This window comes from Triturus cristatus, chromosome 5_1 (genome assembly GCF_964204655.1).
Source record: "Triturus cristatus chromosome 5_1, aTriCri1.1, whole genome shotgun sequence".
Taxonomy (NCBI): Eukaryota; Metazoa; Chordata; class Amphibia; order Caudata; family Salamandridae; genus Triturus; species Triturus cristatus.
In genome coordinates, this window is record NC_140587.1 from 684,049,239 (window position 1) to 684,066,493 (window position 17,255).

Consider the following 17,255-nt stretch of genomic DNA (forward strand, 5'->3'; position numbering starts at 1 on the left):
GTGATGCTTGAGAAGATGTAACCATTTGTGCCAATTAATATGATTTCACATAGGTCTAACAAGCTAAGAATGTGTAAATTCCTAATATGTAGAATTCTGCAGGAGAAGGCGTTTTCAGACAAGAGTCAAAGAAATACAAATAAAATGAGGGGAACAACCACTGGGTCATAACTTTGTTGCTATTCACAAACCTTTTAAAGTGTTTCACACTCTGATTTTCACAGCTGAACACAGTCAGCTCCTCCATGTGGGCAAAGGAGTGTTGCCCCGCTGCTTTCTCGCACTGCGAGAAGCAGAAACATAAAAAGGTAAAACTACCATTTTATGTTCCTGCTTCTCGCACTGCGAGACTGCAGAAGTGTTTGGTTGGGGGCGGGAGGGTGGGATGGTCAGGGACTAGTGGCTTGCCCAATGTTGCGGGCACTGACTGTTTGGTCGGCCCTCTCGGGCTACCCAAAACACTCATGCACATTCTCCCTGTTCTCCATTTAGGCTGCATGCAGCCTACATGGAGAAAATGGCCTCCTCAAAGGCGCCTGGCTGGGTGCCATCTCCACCAATCACAAAGCTGCCATTGCAGTGTTATGATTGGCCTAGGGGAGGGGAGGGAGGCTTCCTGTTCAGCAGCAGAGCAGGAAAATGGGACCCGGCCAGGAGCTGCGACGGCGCAGGACCCAGGAAGGTACGTTTAAAAAAATAATTGTATTTAACCCCCCCGCGCGAACACCCCACCCTCGAATCATGCCAGCTGCGACTGCAGCTGAAAATAGACCTAAATGATTGAAATACTGTAGGAAGCCTGGGAAGCTTTATTACCACTCCTCATTTTTAAATGTTATGTGTAGAAAGCGAACACATCAGGGAAAAATAATTATAAAGAGAAAAAGTAGTTCACACATCTCAAATTTGAATTTCTCAATCTTTCTTTAATCTGTGTATTTATAACATACGGAAAATGTACACTCTGCATAACTGGCTGAGAAAAACAGGCATCAGCTGTTTATGAAATCCATATGCTTATGTGCCTTAACTGACATAATTTATGGGTTAAATTACATTCAATGCAAATGTTTAGGGAACCATGCATATAGTTGTAAATTTCCACAATGCCACTTTCTTTGCAATGAGGTCTTTTTTCAGAAATCATATTATTAGGTGGGCAATCAAGTTTTGGTCTTAAGGCTGTTCGGGTAGCTGCATTTTAGTGCCATCAACCACATGTGTTTTAATTCATGTTTCTCCATTGGAACTATAGCCAAAGGAAAAACCATGAATTCATACTTGAATAAGATGGTCACAGTAACACATCTTCTGATAAGTTCTCTTGAATTCATTCTTAATTAACATATTTCAAGGATGACCAAACTGACCATACTCAAAAATCCAAGCACTCTGCTAGGTTCTAGAACAACAACTTCTCAATTGCAAAGCTTGTTTTCTAGCAAGTTATGTTCTGTGACACCTGAAAATAGCATTGAGGTAAAAATACTGACCAAACGATCAGTACATGGGCCTGTGTCAATGTCTTCTGTTCATATGAGTGGGGCTTCCCTTTGCTATGCATCATAATACAATCTTATGAGCTGCCAATGAAAATGTGCCAGGCACCTTTATTCCGGTCTCCTCAATATGAGGTGCTGGAGGCCTTTCAGGACATACAAAAGTTACCAGAAAAAATACTTTACTTGATTTAGAGTTGAGTGATAATTAAGAAAACTGATTTGCATAGAAATTGCTAAATTCAGTGGCGAATTCATTGGAGGAATTTCATTTGGGTTACAGATCAAGGAGTATGAAATTTCACGAGCTGAGTTGCCACCGGATCTAGCAATTCTGTAAATCAGGTCTCTTTATTTCATCAATGTCATAGTACTATTGTTATTCATGATGGATCACTAGTGAAGGACTGGAGATATATATTCGTGCTTTAGGTTAAACTAGTTAATTGTTTTATATACTGTCTAAGATTTCACACGAAGAGTGAAAGTAAAGAACTATAGTCCGAATTTGTGAATCCTACCGTGTTGTTGGGGTGATAATTCAGATGCAGTCCACTGTCACATAGAGGGGATGAGGTTCCACTGCTTTGGTCACTTGGAACACCTAAAGAAGAAATACATAGATACGTTAAGGGAATATTTCTGCTATGCCAATGTGTTTTTTTCTCATTCAATTCAATTTCTTTCATTCGAGTAGTTTACAATGTGGAATAATATTTACCCACACATCATCTAAAAGGATGTCTGAAGTGCAAGGTCAGACTTTCTGAACTCCAAACTTGTTATGAATTTGTGTAACATTGTAGCATGTTCCTGCACAGTTATTAACTAAACCGTTTGGGTGCCTTTATGATGTGTTATTACACTATGCTTGAGTGGCTGAAGAGTGACCTTAGGATGCAACAGTTCGATCTAATGGTATTTCTTACTTGTTGGAGCTTTGCGAGGAAATATTTGGCTGAAAGTCAGCCCATGCTGGAGTACAATCATGTGACCTTGTGTAGGGGAATTGTTTTCATGCACTTACAAGAGGCTTCTGGGGTTTGCCTCCTATCACCACCATGATTGGACCAACTGTGCAGAATCATTGGAATAAACTCACCTGCAGTTGCAGGTGAGCCTGGGAAATAGGATCAGATGGGAGTATTCTAGGCTTAATTCCTGCAACAACACGAGAATCAGATAGTATGGGCAGGAAGGCAACAAAGTGGCAAACAAACTCACTGCTCTAAACCAACTCTCTTCCTTATCATACCTCCGGATACTCTAGTTTCTGTCAGATGGAGGGAGGAGAGACTAAGATTGAAAATGTGAGGGGCTTGGAATATGACCCTCTGTATTCCACAAAGCCATTACATGTATACAGAATGTTGCCAACATAGAATATGGGGGAGGAATTTAATGCTCCTCACATTCCTGCCCATTTTTGCTGAAGACCTTTGGTGCAGTACTTTTTTGTTTGGGAATAGTGGCTAGTGAGTTATTAGAGTTGATGAGTCACATATGTTCCCTTATATCCTCCCTGCCCTGCAGAAATCTAGTGGGTCAGGAGATGCAGTGGGCTGATGCACATTCAAGATGCCTTTCAGCATCACAGTTTGTGGTTGGGGCAACAAAAGAAAGCCATCCCATTTCAGAAAATACAATAAGCTTGAAAAACAATCAACATTATCTGTGTATTGTGGATACATTGAGAAATGTCTTCGAAGCATCAAAATGGGAATTCACAAATAATACTGGGAGACATTGCTGATAATGAAAGATAGGTTGTCTGAAAGAGATGTTATGAAAAGAGTTATAAAGATTTGAGTCAGGCAAAATACACAAATCACTCAGATATAGCTAAAAAGAAGAATAGAAAAGAAAATGACTTTGAGTTCACAAATTGTGAAATACAAATCTGAGAGGCAGACCAAACACAGACACAGGAAACAGAGATGACACACACTACTAAATATATTTTTAGGTCGAGCCTGGGCAGCGCATATTCGAGTATGGACTTGAAGCTCCACCCACTCTCCGTCCATATTTTTCATTGGCTTGTCTCATTGTCCTTTCTAAATGCTGGCTTCTAATTCATTGATAGGCTTGTTAGTCCCTCATTAGTATCGCCTTGTCTTAATTTGTAACCTCTCATGAGGATTGGCCCTTTTACTTCTGTTGTTACACAGTATGTCTTATTTAGTCTGTAAGCACTACTTTCTTTAATGCGTTTCTCATACTGAAGGCATGACATGCTTTCATGCAACATTCAGCGCGCCATGTGCTCTTTCGCTTTCCAAGCAGCCCTAGACAATGTCGGCCGCTCCTTTGAAATGAAATAGGTCTTGCATTTACAAGAGTTTCAGCTATTGGCATTGTAAATAACAATGCCTTTCATTTATGTGGTAATTATTAAAACAGATAAGTAAAAGGCATTTTCATTTACAATTCCAATAGCTTAAACCCTCTCAAATGCAAGACCTATTGCATTGCAAATGCTTGTTATATCAGCTAAAAGGCAGATATTGTTAAGCTGTTCAGGGAAAGAGAGCAAAGTGAGGATGGAGAAAGGAGTGGCATCATGTGTGGATTGGCTATGGAGCGGATTACTTTACTGCTGCACACAATGCAGAAAACTCAAGGGAGGTGCAGAGATACAGAAAAAAAAACAATGAACTCAAAATCTAGAGTAAATATAGAAAATGGGCAGAAATTATGACACTTAAAGACATATACACCTACAAGTCCTATCAAAAATAGACATAGACATTTTATATGGAGAAGTAACAAAGTGAAAGACCTGTACAGTAGACTAAATAAGGGTTTATCATATAGAAAGATAACACGAACGGAGAGAGGGAAATTTATTTGCCAAATCTATGGCAGAGACTATACACAGAAACCAGTGAATTGGAGAATAATGTGAGAAAGAGTGAGCTTACAGAAAGACAAACTGCTTGAAAGTCAAATCTCACAATAAGAAAGTAAAATCAGACAGTTAAAATACATATTGCAAAGCAAGTGAACAATCCCAACACACACAAGAGAGAATATGATTAAAAGTAAACATGTTCTTCACATGTAAAGTGAGAGGGACATCTCAACAGACCAGATCAAACAACATAATGATTAAGGTTCATATGATATTGAAGAATGTCAGAATGATAAAGGCCATTAGGAAGATTTTAAAGTAAAAACATGCAACGATGACAGTAGGCAACTAGACAATTAATTTATGCAGGAAAGAGGCCTAGGAATGGAAATGTGATGCAGCCAACCTAATTTATAATAAGAAACAAGTGTCCAAGAAGAATTTCTAGCTTATCTTTGGTAGCTTGACACAAGTAGCAAGGCCATCCTGTTCATTTTTCGGCAATAAACAATACAAGCCATGATGGAACGAGAAAAACTCCCATATTGGATTTCCAGTAACTAAATGGTTAACCTGCTTCGCTTAATAGTACCATCTATGGTGGCAGCCATGTTGGAAGAAACCATAGCTGTTTAATCATTTTCATCTATGATATTGACTTCTTATCATCATGGAAATCAATGTTGTGATAGACACAAATCATTATTGTGGAGATGTCAGCCTAGAAGTACAGAGTTGGGGAACACAATAAGGCTGATAGGGCAGCAGGTTAGCTCTGACCAAACTGGTGGCAGCTCCTTGGCAACAGGCACTTACTAAAGACAAAATGGCAAATTATGTGTCAACATCCCTGCCTCACATCTTTTGTTTTGCTTATTTTTCAAGGAATCGCTAAACAAACAGACTTTCTTATCTAACTTAAATACTTATCCAAGAATTTCCCTGCAGCCTAAGTATAACGCGTTTGTAAGAAATTGCACATTCATACATATGTTAACAGTTCTCATGTGAAATATTTTGCCATCTTCATGTCTTGTTAATGCTTTAAAAATGTGCAAATAAATAAAGAAATACTCCACATTATCTGGGAAAATCTGTTCCAACACCTTGTGGTCAAAGGATCTTCTAGGTCGCCATGGTCCTTGTTTCAAAACCAAAGGGTTGTAAAAGAATCTATTGACATACAGGTTTGAATTAGAAAAGGTCTGCAGTTCAGAAGAGCTGTTGATCACCTTCACTTGTGTCAGATGAAACAATTAGCAATTAACTGTGAGCCACAGGTGGCTCAACTGGACAGACAAAGAGACAGAAATATCAAAACTTCTCAAACAAATATTTGAGCACATAGGAATTAATAATTCACGCCGTACTGTTTTTATTTTACTTGTTTGCCTTTGTTTTTCATGTGTAGTCCTGGAACATGCAGCTGGGAGTTGCCTAGAAGTCCTCATGTTCCCTGGGATAAAATGAGCAGCTAAGCAGGCTAAATAAATGGAGAAAACTACAGAAAATGATAGAATAACTACACATCTTCTGAGATGAATGTCAGATGGGTATTACCCACTCTCATGGGAGTTTGTATCACATCTGCAGAAGGAACGTGGACAAACCAAACTCATGGTATGCGCCTGAATGGTGTTCCACCATAAGTCCTTCCCCTCTGGTAAAATGGACAATTCAATGGTGTAATGTGTTCTCCCCATCTGCATTAAACAGATTAGTGATACATGTCTGTGTGAACCAGGAAAAAAGTATGTGTCGCATTAGCCATCCCTGGACACGTGTTTCGAGGTAGTTGCCTCTCGTCAGCAGGGAGTAGGTAAGTGTAAAGGGGTGCCGTGTGGACTGCCAATAACGTAAAAACAGGTAGAGTACCTCTCATGGCGCGCAGGGATGGCTAATGCGACACATACTTTTTTTCAAACACTGTGGCATAGGCGTACTCGCCGTCACCACTACATCTACCAGAGTTCCTTGGGGCAACTTGCTGGTGTGACGAGCAGTGTGCGGCCATCTGGATTTGTTATATAAAGGCTCCCTTGAGCCATTTGGGCTGACGAGCTCTGGACCAGCACCTGCGCGCCATAAGAGGTACTCTACCTGTTTTTACGTTATTGGCAGTCCACACGGCACCCCTTTACACTTACCTACTCCCTGCTGACGAGAGGCAACTACCTCGAAACACGTGTCCAGGGATGGCTAATGCGACACATACTTTTTTTCAAACACTGTGGCATAGGCGTACTCGCCGTCGCCACTACATCTACCAGAGTTCCTTGGGGCAACTTGCTGGTGTGACGAGCAGTGTGCGGCCATCTGGATTTGTTATATAAAGGCTCCCTTGAGCCATTTGGGCTGACGAGCTCTGGACCAGCACCTGCGCGCCATGAGAGGTACTCTACCTGTTTTTACGTTATTGGCAGTCCACACGGCACCCCTTTACACTTACCTACTCCCTGCTGACGAGAGGCAACTACCTCGAAACACGTGTCCAGGGATGGCTAATGCGACACATACTTTTTTTCAAACACTGTGGCATAGGCGTACTCGCCGTCGCCACTACATCTACCAGAGTTCCTTGGGGCAACTTGCTGGTGTGACGAGCAGTGTGCGGCCATCTGGATTTGTTATATAAAGGCTCCCTTGAGCCATTTGGGCTGACGAGCTCTGGACCAGCACCTGCGCGCCATGAGAGGTACTCTACCTGTTTTTACGTTATTGGCAGTCCACACGGCACCCCTTTACACTTACCTACTCCCTGCTGACGAGAGGCAACTACCTCGAAACACGTGTCCAGGGATGGCTAATGCGACACATACTTTTTTTCAAACACTGTGGCATAGGCGTACTCGCCGTCGCCACTACATCTACTAGAGTTCCTTGGGGCAACTTGCTGGTGTGACGAGCAGTGTGCGGCCATCTGGATTTGTTATATAAAGGCTCCCTTGAGCTATTTGGGCTGACGAGCTCTGGACCAGCACCTGCGCGCCATGAGAGGTACTCTACCTGTTTTTACGTTATTGGCAGTCCACACGGCACCCCTTTACACTTACCTACTCCCTGCTGACGAGAGGCAACTACCTCGAAACACGTGTCCATGGATGGCTAATGCGACACATACTTTTTTTCAAACACTGTGGCATAGGCGTACTCGCCGTCGCCACTACATCTACCAGAGTTCCTTGGGGCAACTTGCTGGTGTGACGAGCAGTGTGCGGCCATCTGGATTTGTTATAAAACGTGATGTGCTTAGGCCATTGGAAAGTAACATGGAGAATTAACGTAGAAAGTTAATGTAATTAGCAGAAAACCTTAACGTAATTAACTTTTGTTGTGAAACTGACAATCATTCAGGTTCTAAATGTGTTCATTAATTGCGTCATTTTGCATGTAGTAAATGCATTAATTGAAAGTGCCTTATTTTCTATGCAATTTTGTAAAGTTCACATGATGTTTTCTTATGTTAGCTGAGTCTTGTAGGCCTGAAATGTAGCTCCCTGGAAACTCCTGCTTTAAGAATTAACAAGTCAAATTTTATGTGTGCTGTGGCATTTGTTCTTTCTCATGTTTTGGTTGCAGGTGAAAGAAGCACTCGTGTTAGCTAGAATAATGTTTTTGTTTTATTAGTCAGGCAAGGAGAGAAGAAGTTACAATCATGTGGCTAGGGTTGATAAAGGAAGGTCATTGGGTTTCACACAGGAGAAGGCTTGGGAACCAAGGACAAATTGTAGCAAAAAAAGAACACCACTGCCCCATGGAAAAGCACCTTTAGGATCGTACCCAGAGCAGATGGCATGATCCACAATGGATCTTGGGAAATTTAACTACACACAATGTAATGCTGGGAGTAGGGAGAGAGCCCCACTTCTTCTTTTCCTTAGAAGAGAGAGCTTCTTAGAATAAGCTCTGTCTTGGTAGCTTTAAGCTACCTGACCCATTGATGGTGGACAGACTTCTTAGGAAGACTCCACATGCTGACACCTTTTATCCTTCTTCCTGAGGATGCTTAAGTAGAGAGGTCACTTTAGTGTTAGTGTAGGGATAGAGTAGTGCTTTTCATTCATCTGCCCTCAATAGGAAATTTGGACTCATGATTTCTCCTACCCCTCTATGCCTCAAATAAGGGCCCACCTCACATATATGACAGGATATTCTCTTAAAGATATCTAGAGATACTTTCTGGACAACTCTCTTAGACATTGTGTTTAACATCTTAACTCTTGCTACTGTCATCAGCCAATGTAGTGGTGATAGATCACGGTATACATTTTGGGCATACTGCAGAAATGAAATAGCATAGCCTGTCCATTTAATATACAGTATATTAAACAAGACAAATAATGGAGGCCCTTAGAAAAGCATCCCAGTCTCATGTATGCTAGAATGACTGGAGTCCAAAGTTCCACTGCAAGATGAAACTTCATGCCAAAAATCAATTATAGGCTCTGACTGTATATTATTACGTCGTAGTAAAAAAATCATCTAGTGTTTTATCAGAACAACCTAAGAAAATGCCCCCTTTTCAATAGTAAACCCTGAATTTTTTTGCTGATCTTTAGACTCTGTACAGTGCCTAATGTATGTGTTCTGACCTCTAAAACATGTGGAAATTGGCTAATCCATGATTGGCTTATCTAATGTTTTATACGGTTATATTACAGTGCAGAAAATGCACCGATGTCATAGAAAATTCAAATGTATTTTGTTAACAAAAGTCCCTAGCTTATTTTTAGTTAGGAAGTCATAATTCTACATAGACTTCAATGAGACCTATGTGAGTTCCTCCTGTGTCCAGCCGGACAGAGGAGCATTTAATCTTAAATAGTCAAGGAAATATAAGCAAAAATTGAAAGGGCTGATGAAACAAGGGCACAGTCCTGTACCAAGTTTTCAACAGAGAGAGGAAAAGAAAGGCCAAGAAGTTAGAGGCAATTACAAATTGGTAACAGGCAAACACATTTTGGAGCAATCATGGGGGCTTACAATACAATGAGCGACTTCAGGTAAGCTCTAGCCAATAGTATCCACGGTACATTTAAACAATTGCCATAATGTGGAACTATTAAAACAAGTCGACGTAACGTTTCGATCCCAAGCTCCTAGTATACAGGGATCATCATCAGGACTAAAGGATATGTCAACAAAGTAATGCCTGGTAGAATTATAACGCCTGGGGGGGGGGGGAGGGGGGGCGGTGAATCAGGTCTCAAAGGAGGTGATATCCTTCTTGCTCCAGGTGAGTGCAGCTAGTATGGTCAGCCGCGTTGCGATATCGTTGAAAGGGGAAGGCACGCTTTGGAGTCAGGAAATGAGAAGCGCGTCTGGGTCTTGCAGCAGGGTAGCAGCTGATTGTGCTGTCCGTAGTGTTCGGACCGCGTCGAGACAAGGGGGGAAAAAAGGGGGAAGACACGCTGTGGGATCAGGAAATGAAAGGCGCGTCAAAATCTTGAAGCAGGGTGGTAGCTGGTTACGCTGTGCGTTGTATTTGAACCGCGTGATCGGGATGATAGAAGCGGCACACGTGTGTGAAAGGGAGGACTGCTGAGGTACGTCTAACTCCAGTCGGCAGCTACGATGGCTGTCCGCGTTCTCGTTCGTGTCCTGCTGCCGCAATGGGGAGTCCAAGACAGTCGGCAATGCTGGGGACTTTTGTTAACAAAATAAGTTTGTACCCGTGGTCCTTAGCTACCTCTACCGGGTTCCCTTGTTACTTATACTATAGAAAATTCAAATGTCACCTCCAAAGTGCAGCACTTACTGTGCCATCCACTACTGTGACAAAGGAAAACATGGCTTCTGGCCTGGTATTGTAGCCTCACTGCTGCAGTGTAAAACCTGCTGTGCAGGCTGTTAAATAATTCTTTAAAAGGTTAAAACCACCTTTTTAAATATTAGTATGTCACAACTATGTGTGCCTTGCAGTCCACATAGACGTGTGCAAAGTTTTTAGAAGTGGTATATGGGGAAATTATGGTTACCATTTCCCTAAAATGGACAAGGCCCTAAAAGCTACTTTCATAGAAAACCAGAGTACAGAATAAAATACTAAAACTGTATCTTGGGAATTTGACTACCTAGAAAAGAATGAACCCATTAATTTTAATAGTTATTAAAAGTCTAATTCATTGGTTAAGTGAGGTTGTAATCAATATAATGTTCCTTTACCTGTCAGAACTGTCAGAATGCTGATTAGCATCAGCCTCTGCTACTTCCCAGCCTGTTCTAAAGCCTGGGAATAATTATGAAAAAGGTATGAAGTTCTTCTCAGGAGCACACAATAGGCTGGCCTGAATTTGCCGAGATGATTTCTCTGAGCACAATAGAATATGCAGTTTGGGGTTGTACCCCTCTTGTTGACACCAGTGTTAAACTCTGTGTAACTGGTCTGTCTGAAGCGCATGTAAACGTCTTGCATCCTTCAAAGAAAGGAAACAGAATGCTGGGACAGTCCTTGTGTATCCGTTGCCTGTTGTTGAAGGACCCGGCTTTTGTCCTACCAAAAGTCTATCTCTGGATTTGTTGTGGGTACAGTGCCTACATCAAATTGGATTTTAGTGTTAGACTTGGGAGGACACTAGGTTTATAATAGAATACTCCACGCTGACACCCTCAGAGCCACAGTTTAGTGGGGTCAACGACCTTTGCCAATTTGGTTTGCGTCAACACATTCTATTTTGGGTCCGTTTGCTACCAGAAAAACAGGAACTATTGCAAATATAGGTAGGTCAGAACCTGGAATCCTTTAGTCAATTAGTAGGAGAGCAACTAAGCGTGTTTTAGGGTTTCATCCAACTACAGGTTGGTGAACCCTAAAAAGCTGAACCCTCACCCAGACTTCTTCAGAACACTGCTGGACCTCTGAAAGAATACCAGTACCAGACGGATTGAGCTTGCCACACTTGGCATCACAGCTCTGTGAGAAGGACTAGAGAAGGTTGGATACACTTTCATAAGGCTGATCTCCTGGGTATCAATAGAAACATAACAAAGCTGAAGAGAGAATGGAATTTCTGTGAAGAATCCCAGCTAACCAGTGGAAACCGGACCTGGACTGGACTGAGTGCCCTTTCTGAGGTCTTGGAGACCTAGTAAGTGTACTTCTTTGATTGTTTGGGCACCAAAAAAAGTCTGGAAACTTCTTCAAAACTTTTGCTCCAGAGCATTAAGGTGACCAACTGAGAAAAATATGTAGCCTGCAGTTCCACAGCATTAGATTGATTTTCAGGATCGTCCCACGTGGAGAAGTGTTTTTCCGCAGAAAGAGTCAATTTTTACCTTGTAATTCTGATGATATCATTGTGCGATTTGGTGAGTTATCAGATGATCTTAAAGAAAGTAGACAGACTGTTTCATGCCTTTTCAATAAGCCTATAGTAATCATTCTACAGAACCTTTTAATAGCAAGCCTTAAAACTCCCACTTCTAGAATTTTATAATTTCATATTAAGCCATCCATTCACTCTCCTACCCCTCATCCATTCTTTGGAGAGCCCGTTGCTTTTCCTGTCCGACAAAGATACCCTCTTCTTTATCATTGCAGCATCCTTCTTTTAATGGTAGCAAATCATTCAACAGTCAAGGAGGTCTAGTCCTAAAGTGAGAACATTTTCCTACATGAACTCAAAAGTTCAGTGACTGCAAATAGAAGAGCTTGCTAATAAATTGATGGTCTCATCAGGAGAGTTATATGGAAAAATATTTAAGAATCTTAAATCCTCATGTAACATACTGGCCCAACTGATGACCTAACCACTGTGTGGGGCCTTAAACATGTGCATCTTGCTCAGATCATTCACAGAGTCTTTTGCTTTCTGAGCAAAGCCATCTCTCCTAAAGCTACCCTCATAGTAGCATGCTCTCCAAGAACTTGTGCAAGTCAACTTGAAAATATTGCGAGACTCTTGGGACGCAACAGATAAGCCCCATCTTAATCTAAACATTAGACCACAGTGGGGAAACTGTGTCCAGCTATTAAAAAGAGCTCCTTGGATCTAAATCAAATAAGGCACTGCTGCAAAGTAGAACAGTTATAAGTACCAGCCCACCACCATCCTTTCCTCCCCCAACTGTACCATAAATTGTATTGTAAAATGCCTCGTGATAGACTGTCGCAAAAGCCTTAGTGCTCCTCATTAAAGCAGGTCTCCTTGAAAAACATGAGAATGAGCTCCATAAATAAATTGATCTTTTTGGAAGCTCAATGGCAATAAAAATTTCCACACGTGTTTGTTCAACCAGACATACCCATAGCAAGAAAGTTGGCTTAAATATAATTTCTTTCTTTCTTTCTTTCTTCCTTTCTTTCTTTCTTTCTTTCTTTCTTTCTTTCTTTCTTTCTTTCTTTCTTTCTTTTTTTCTTTCTTTCTTCCTTTCTTTCTTTCTTTCTTTCTTTCTCTCTTTTTTCTCTCTTTTATTCCTTCATTGTGTTTACCATGGCTTTTTGTAGCATTAGTTATATTACAGACCAACTCGTTCAGGACATTGTCTATGGCATTTTTATTTAAAAAACTAATACACTGACATTGACACCTGAAAGATCACTGACTGGCAATGCTTATACTTGTAGTTAGGGGGAAGAGGGAAAATATTACATTATATACAACATATGGCCTGATTACGATGTTGGTGGGACCGGAGTCCCTCCAACATCGTTCAGGAACTGGAACCGAACGACCTCTTACGGTCAGTTCCAGACCTGCAATTAGGAGGAAACCGAACCCTGTTCGGTCAGAATCCTATATTTAACAATGGGAGCATGCATTCCAAATAGAATGCATGCTCCCATTGTTAGATGTAGAGATGCAGTTCATCCATGCACCCCGTGGCAGGCACCCCAAGGTGCATGCAACCGGGTGCAAGGATCAACAGGGGCCACCATTCAGCGGCCTGGCTCCCATGGGGGCCCTGCTGGGGGCCCCCAAAGCAGTTTCCTAATGTCTTTTTGTACCGGAAAGGCCAGCACAAGAAGGCAGTGGGAAACTGCCATCGTAACCCCTCGGCCGGAAAGAGCCGGCCGGGGGATTACTGTGGGCCTTCCGGATGGCGGACGGGCTTTCCGAGCCCGTCGGATGCCACCCGGAATACCGATTTGGTTTTCCTTCCTACCGACCCCACCGTAATGGGTCAGTTGGAAGAGAAACCGAATCGGTAATTACGATGCGGTAAGGATGGCTCCGATGCGTCGGAGCCAAACCTTATCACATCGGCCCCTTAGATGTGAAAGTGAGATAGCCAGGGCCCACATGTGCGCTAAAGGTACCAACATCACTTTGGACTTTGTTTGAAGATGGACTAAAAAGAATTAAGTACAATATAAATCTTGCACTAAGGTTCACCCTGATATTCTCATAGAAACTTGGGGGCATATCAACAAGGGCTTTATCTCTGCTTTTTTGGCTTTAAAAGCCAAAAAAGCAGAGATAAAACTAGCACCCTATCAACAACAGGGTGCTAACACGCAAATTTGCATGTTAGCACCCTTTTACTCTACGCTTCCCCTTGCATCTCTAATGAGATGCAAAGGGGGCGTTCCAGAGTAAAATAATAGGAGAAATGTCGCTAAGCGACATTTCTCCTATTATCAAGAATGTCGCTAACCCTGTTAGAGACAAAAAAAGCAGCGCTAACCGCGGTTAACGCTGCTTTTTTACGTCTGCTAATTTTCAGACTTAGCCATGATATCCTATGGAAGGAGGATATCATGGCTAAGTTTGCCTGTCCCTATCAACAAGGTAACGTGTGATTATCGCTGGGTTTCCAGCGATAATCTCACGTTAGCCTGTTAGCGTGTAGATTTTTATCGCTATTGAGATAAGCGTTGCTAATAGCACGCTATCTCAGCGATAAAAATTCACGCTAGCCGGCGATAATTATCCTCACGCTAAGAGCGCTGAGCGATAATTATCGCCGGTTGTTGTTGATATGCCCCATAATTCCTCATACATCTGTGTACTAAAAACTTTTCTTGACATGCTTTTTGCTGTAGGTCCACTGAAATATATTTTTTGTCAAAAGTAGAAAGGGAAGTTTGAGCTCTCCACATATTTTTGAATTCGTTTTTAGGCATGAAGCATAATTAGATTCATGGCAAACATTCATACTTACCAAGAACAAAAACGGAAACAAGCAAGTAAGTGATATGAATATAGCATAAAAACGAGAAAATGCCTTGCCCTTGGGAGAAATATGACGCTAAGTAAAAAATATCACAGATGTTTGGTATGAAAGACGTTATCCAGGACTCAGTGAGATATTTGTCGTGTTTGCTGTTTAGCCTATGAATAAACTTTTCAGTCGATCTTGATTAAACAGAGAATTATCTCCTACAGATGATAGAGGTACATTCTTAAGCAAAAAAAAAAAAAACACAACAGGCCCTCACAATGCTTGAACAATGTATCTATTTTAATCCCTTACAAAATATAATTTAATCATACAATTAGGCATATATTAGTCTGTGTCTATGACATAAAACAAACGAGTGTTGTTTTCATAACGGAAGTCTAAGGTAAGATCAGATTTCTTCAAGAAAGGTATAGTGATTGTAGTAACCATTCTGTGATTGGCTGTCATTGGGATAGGTATGAAGGTTCTAAACATCGGCCCCCAGCACCTTATGTTGTGAGAAGCACTTTTCTGAGGCAATCATGGTTAACACTTAGCAGATGTATGGTAGCTTAGCGTATATATTAATAAAAACAGGAAATTTAGAAAATGTAAGAGCGTGTATGGTTCTATCTCTGACAATAGGAGCGAGCTTGAACCAATCACCTTGTGCATATTTAAATAAACAGGGCTCTATGGGGTGCGCACCCTTGAGGAATCTTCTGTTGCTGCCACAACATGTTGTTTGGGGGCATTAAGTCGGTCCTGGAAGTTAATTGATTCTAATCCTGCTGGTGAAAACGCTTGTAAACAAAGAACAGCCTTTTAAACAATTGACAACGAATTACTCTGTTATGCAGCTGAATAAAGCGTAGCCTTATTCAATTTGATTTTTTTTTAAAATACAACAGAGCAATCTTTGCAGAATATTATTAATGCATCCCCCTAAGCTCATGCAAAGGGGTCAGATTTGTTTCAGAAAAAGAAACATCTCTAATGAGATGGGGCTACCCATTCAGTTCCAATTACTTTGATACCCTGACTTCAGAATGGGGCGTCTTATCTCTATGATGCAAAACCTTCCAAAGCCCTGCAGATCTCTTGGACATTTGCTTTGAAAAATCCTACAATCTACCCTATTGTCTGTGTCGCTGAGCGGACCAAAAATGATCTTCAAGTGTTTGTAGAGCGAGAAGGCTTCGCTGCAGTTCCAGCCAGTGCATGCTAATGTATCAGCTGCTGATGTACGGAAGGTTTGTATTCAGGCCACAGTGCTGACTGGGAAACGGAGGTGTCAATCACTGTCAGGGAAGAGATGCGTCAAGCGCATGCCGGCGCCTCAGCAAAATCTGGGGGCTCGTATTTCAATGGAGTGCTTTTCTGTCCCCCAGCTCATCAGCAGTACTTACATGCACAATCTTCATTAATCGGCAATTTGAGGAAAGCAGGTGCTCTTTTCAGAAAGGATACTGTTAGCGTGACTTCTTCTCCTGCATTCCGGAGAACCTGAACCTGTGAGGAATTTACAGAACAAATACACAGATTAAGGAATTCAGCATGAAAAAGTGTTAAGAATAATACAGAGATGGTCTGTTTTGTTTTACTGATGTACACCCTCAGCCAGCTCACAGGAAGGGGGTTCATGCATCTAAATTGTCTTTTTGTAAAGCTTGGTACTTTGTCCTTATCTTTTCCATGCCAAGCTGCAGCATAATTCAATGAGATATTTATGTGTAATTTAAAATGGAACACATTCCCAACCATCAGTCCAACAATTCACATAATACCACAGAAAAATAAATTACAGCAGGTGTTAAGAACAATTTCTAAACAAAAACTATTTCCATTTGATACAGAATATATGCTCGAAAAAATAATAAAGCTGGAAAAATTTAAAACAGTAAACGTGAAAAAATAGGAAATATTGTATTCATTATATATTGATTTTACAAACTCAATTCACTGCAGATCGCCGGGCCTCGAAATCTAATAGAATAATTAGATTATCCTTTTAAATATGCTCAGTATAAACACAGATTGAAGTACACATCAATTTATAACATATATGCGTTTACGCATTCAATAGAGACACCATCAACTATGGTTCTTTGTGCTGCGATAAAGGCACTAATTAATGGCCGTTCTTCATCTTAGCAACTCTGAGCACTCCACCTTCTCAACATTTCCCACAATGTACTTAACTCTGAAACCTCATAAACTGTCAAAAATCTGTCCTCTAGCATTACGCATTCATTCTGGGCAATGTTGCCATTTTTTGCTCTGGACGATTATCCTGAAGCAATTCTGGCATTTGGGAAAATTCTGACATTAACAGAATTTTCAAAACATTTCAGGAATGTTTGTGGAAATACTAGACCTCTTTGCGTTTTTTTAAGGAGGAAACTATTTTCCCTACTGTTTGTGAGTTCTGTGGTGCAGGAGACTGCTCCATTTTAACAATTCAGCACTAACTAACTATTTTTGGCTTAATGTTGCCTCGTAAATATTGTTTCCTTTAATGCAGGTTTCTGGATTAAATGGGCATGTGATGGGTGTCGCTGGGGACATTCCCAGTAACATCCATAACTTTTTGACACTGCCCCAGATATACGAGAAATCCCCAGGGAAGGGCATAAGGGAGACACAATGAGGAGAAATATCTTTACACCCACCCACACAGGGCCTGTACCACATTCCTCCCTATCTTCTGATGTTGCATTGATGCATTCACAAAGAAACTGTATAAAATGGTGTAAATCATTTCTTTAAGATAGGCCATTCTGTACTGGTCTCTTTAC

The 17,255-nt window shown here is 41.2% G+C and overlaps 1 protein-coding gene across 1 annotated transcript in view; it reads right to left on the reverse strand.

Moving 5' to 3' along the window:
- Positions 1 to 17,255, reverse strand: part of SNTG1 (syntrophin gamma 1) — a 2,687,950-nt gene that overhangs the window by 1,229,866 nt on the left and 1,440,829 nt on the right. The window contains exons 10-11 of the mRNA XM_085605648.1: positions 15,867 to 15,969; positions 2,021 to 2,103 (exon numbers count right to left, since the gene is read on the reverse strand). Coding sequence (XP_085461774.1) covers positions 2,021 to 2,103; positions 15,867 to 15,969 — 186 coding nt within the window. The remainder of the gene's footprint in view (positions 1 to 2,020; positions 2,104 to 15,866; positions 15,970 to 17,255) is intronic.